The 2,481-nt window shown below is 35.8% G+C and overlaps 1 protein-coding gene across 1 annotated transcript in view; it reads left to right on the plus strand.

Moving 5' to 3' along the window:
* Positions 1–2,481, plus strand: part of ESCO1 (establishment of sister chromatid cohesion N-acetyltransferase 1) — a 30,939-nt gene that overhangs the window by 14,737 nt on the left and 13,721 nt on the right. The window contains exon 7 of the mRNA XM_009695064.1: positions 2,085–2,216. Within this exon, the coding sequence (XP_009693366.1) occupies positions 2,085–2,216 (132 nt within the window). The remainder of the gene's footprint in view (positions 1–2,084; positions 2,217–2,481) is intronic.

Here is a 2,481-nt window from a genome sequence, read left to right on the forward strand (position 1 = left end):
GAAAAGAAAATGTATTGGATTCAATTTTTGCACCTTTAGAAACCTTATCTTACGCTGACTTTGCAAATCTAACTTCAGGGTTCATCTTTCCTTTTTCCTTCAGAAAATTAAAGTACTTCTGTTCCTCCTTCTGTGTACAGTAGGAATGTATAAATTACCGTACCGTTAAAGGAATGAGTTTTCAGATGCAGCTTCTTTCTTTTGGCCGAGGTCAATACACGTGCTCTTAAAGAGAAGTTCAACTCTGAGTTTGCCTGGCCAGTTGTACCTTTAGTCTGTTCTTGGAAAGAAACTGATACCTGCATTTTAGATTTCACCAATGACTGTGTGAAATAAGTTGTTGCTACGTGGAGAACTGAGCTGTCATCTAGTTCTTAAACGTACTTAAACATATCTTTGAAGATGGAAGGAGTAAGAAATGATTTGTAAACACTTTGGCTGTGTTGCAAAATGCTTTCTTCTGTAAAGTAGGGTTTTTTACTATGAATATTTTCAGCCCTTAAAAACCAAAGTTTTCAAGTGATCTGTTTTCTTATGAATTGTACACTTATGATTTTGCACAGATCAATTCCGTTTTAAAAAACACCCTCAAGCCTTCTTTTGCTTATATAGTATCCTATTTTAGAGTATAAAATAACTTTTTGTGTTTCTATTACTTGTGATATATGTTAAAATAGATTAAAAGTGACATTGCTGATTATATAAAGTCAATTTCCATATGTAGTTAAAGGAAAAAAAAAAAGTATTCGAGCACTAAGCCATAACTTAAAACATGCTTTTTTGGCTGGAGACTTCAATCTAACTGGTATTCTTTTGCTCTTTGCAAAAGGCACCCCCTGCACCTGATACTTCGCGCTCTTAGGCACTGACTCCTTAATCTGAGCATACTGCCAAATTAATAACACTGTTTTAATGAATAAATAGCAAAACAATAGGTACTGAGTAATGCCCTGTCCTGGTTTGGCTAAAACAGGGCTGTTTTCTCCTTTCAGGAGTTTTTCTTTCAATCAAATCCCTTCTAAGTGACTGCACTTTCTGAAAGTACAGCTACATGTTTTTCAGACACTGTCTGCGCTTCAGGCCTGATAACGCTCGATGTTTATAGTTGCTACTGAAGTATCTTAGAAGGGATTTGATTGAAAGAAAAACTCCTGAAAGGAGAAAACAGCCCTGTTTTAGCCAAACCAGGACATGGCCTTAATTTGGTAATGGCTGGTTATAGAGTAGGAGTATAACCTGAAAGGTCATGAATAAAATGGTATGATCTTCCATGTGTATTGTAGCTGCTATCCAGTGTCTGAAAAATAAAAGTTATGAACCTTGTGCAATTAAGATAGCATATCAAACATTGTAGTTAGCTGTTTCCAATTAAGAGTTAAGACTTAAGTCCTGAGAGTATATTAAATAAGGCTTTTAACCAATAAATAGAGGGATAAGAAACCAAAATGCTATTTGATTACCTTGAAATATTTTGTTTTCGTAAAAACCTAAAAGGTAGCGACCAGCTGTTGCAGATGTATTGCTGATCTTAATGATTATTTCTGTAACTTTTGGGGTTTTTATAATATCCTTCTAAACATTCAGGGAAATGGCTCACCTTTGGCCCACCTCAAAGCAGCTCACAACCAAAAGACAGGCAGCAGCAGAGCTGCAGGGAAATCCAAAGAGTGTGGGGCTATGGGAATTTTCTTTGTGGAAGATGATTATATTTACTGCAAATAGGGTAATGAAGGAGGAATTCTCTGTTCTTTGTATAAAATAAAAGAGAAGCCATTTATTCAAAACTAATGGGGGTGGAGCTAATTTTAATGTTAGGTAGAGTTTGCTCTGTGATTGATGCCTGTGCCTTTTGAGGCTGTGTGGGTTTTTGAAAGATGGAGTTCTAAATTCTGAATTCTGCACTTGTTCTTTCTCCTGTTTCATTCCGGTTTAGCCTCTGTGATGAGTTTCCAGAAGATAAGTTATAGAAGGCATGTCTGAGTAGATGAAAGTTCTGTTGAACTGTGTTTACTGTGCTTGCAACTGACAAATACCTTCCTTTTTTTCTTTTTTCTTTTTTTTTTTCCTTTTTTAAAAAAAAATAGGATGCGGGACAGAAGAGATTTGGTGCTATTTCCTGTAATATTTGTGGAATGCTTTACACTGCGTCAAATCCAGAGGATGAAACCCAACATCTGCTCTTTCATAACCAGTTCATAAGTGCTGTAAAATATGTGGTAAGAAAACCTTATCTTTCTAAAGACATAAGCATTATGTTTTCTTTGCTATATACTAGCTACAATTCATATTACATTAAGGCATGTTTTAATAGATTAGTATCACAGTAGGCCACAAATAACCCACTTGAGGAAATAAATGTTTTTAAGAGCCATGGTAGACAGGTTATATGTAATGTATAAAAATATTTAGTAGGATAATGGTGTTTCATTGCCATTGTATTCTTTCTGCTGCAGTTCCCTAATCCTGGGGGGGGGGGGGGGG

Source organism: Cariama cristata, unplaced genomic scaffold (genome assembly GCF_000690535.1).
Source record: "Cariama cristata isolate BGI_N322 unplaced genomic scaffold, ASM69053v1 scaffold7232, whole genome shotgun sequence".
NCBI classification, from domain to species: Eukaryota; Metazoa; Chordata; class Aves; order Cariamiformes; family Cariamidae; genus Cariama; species Cariama cristata.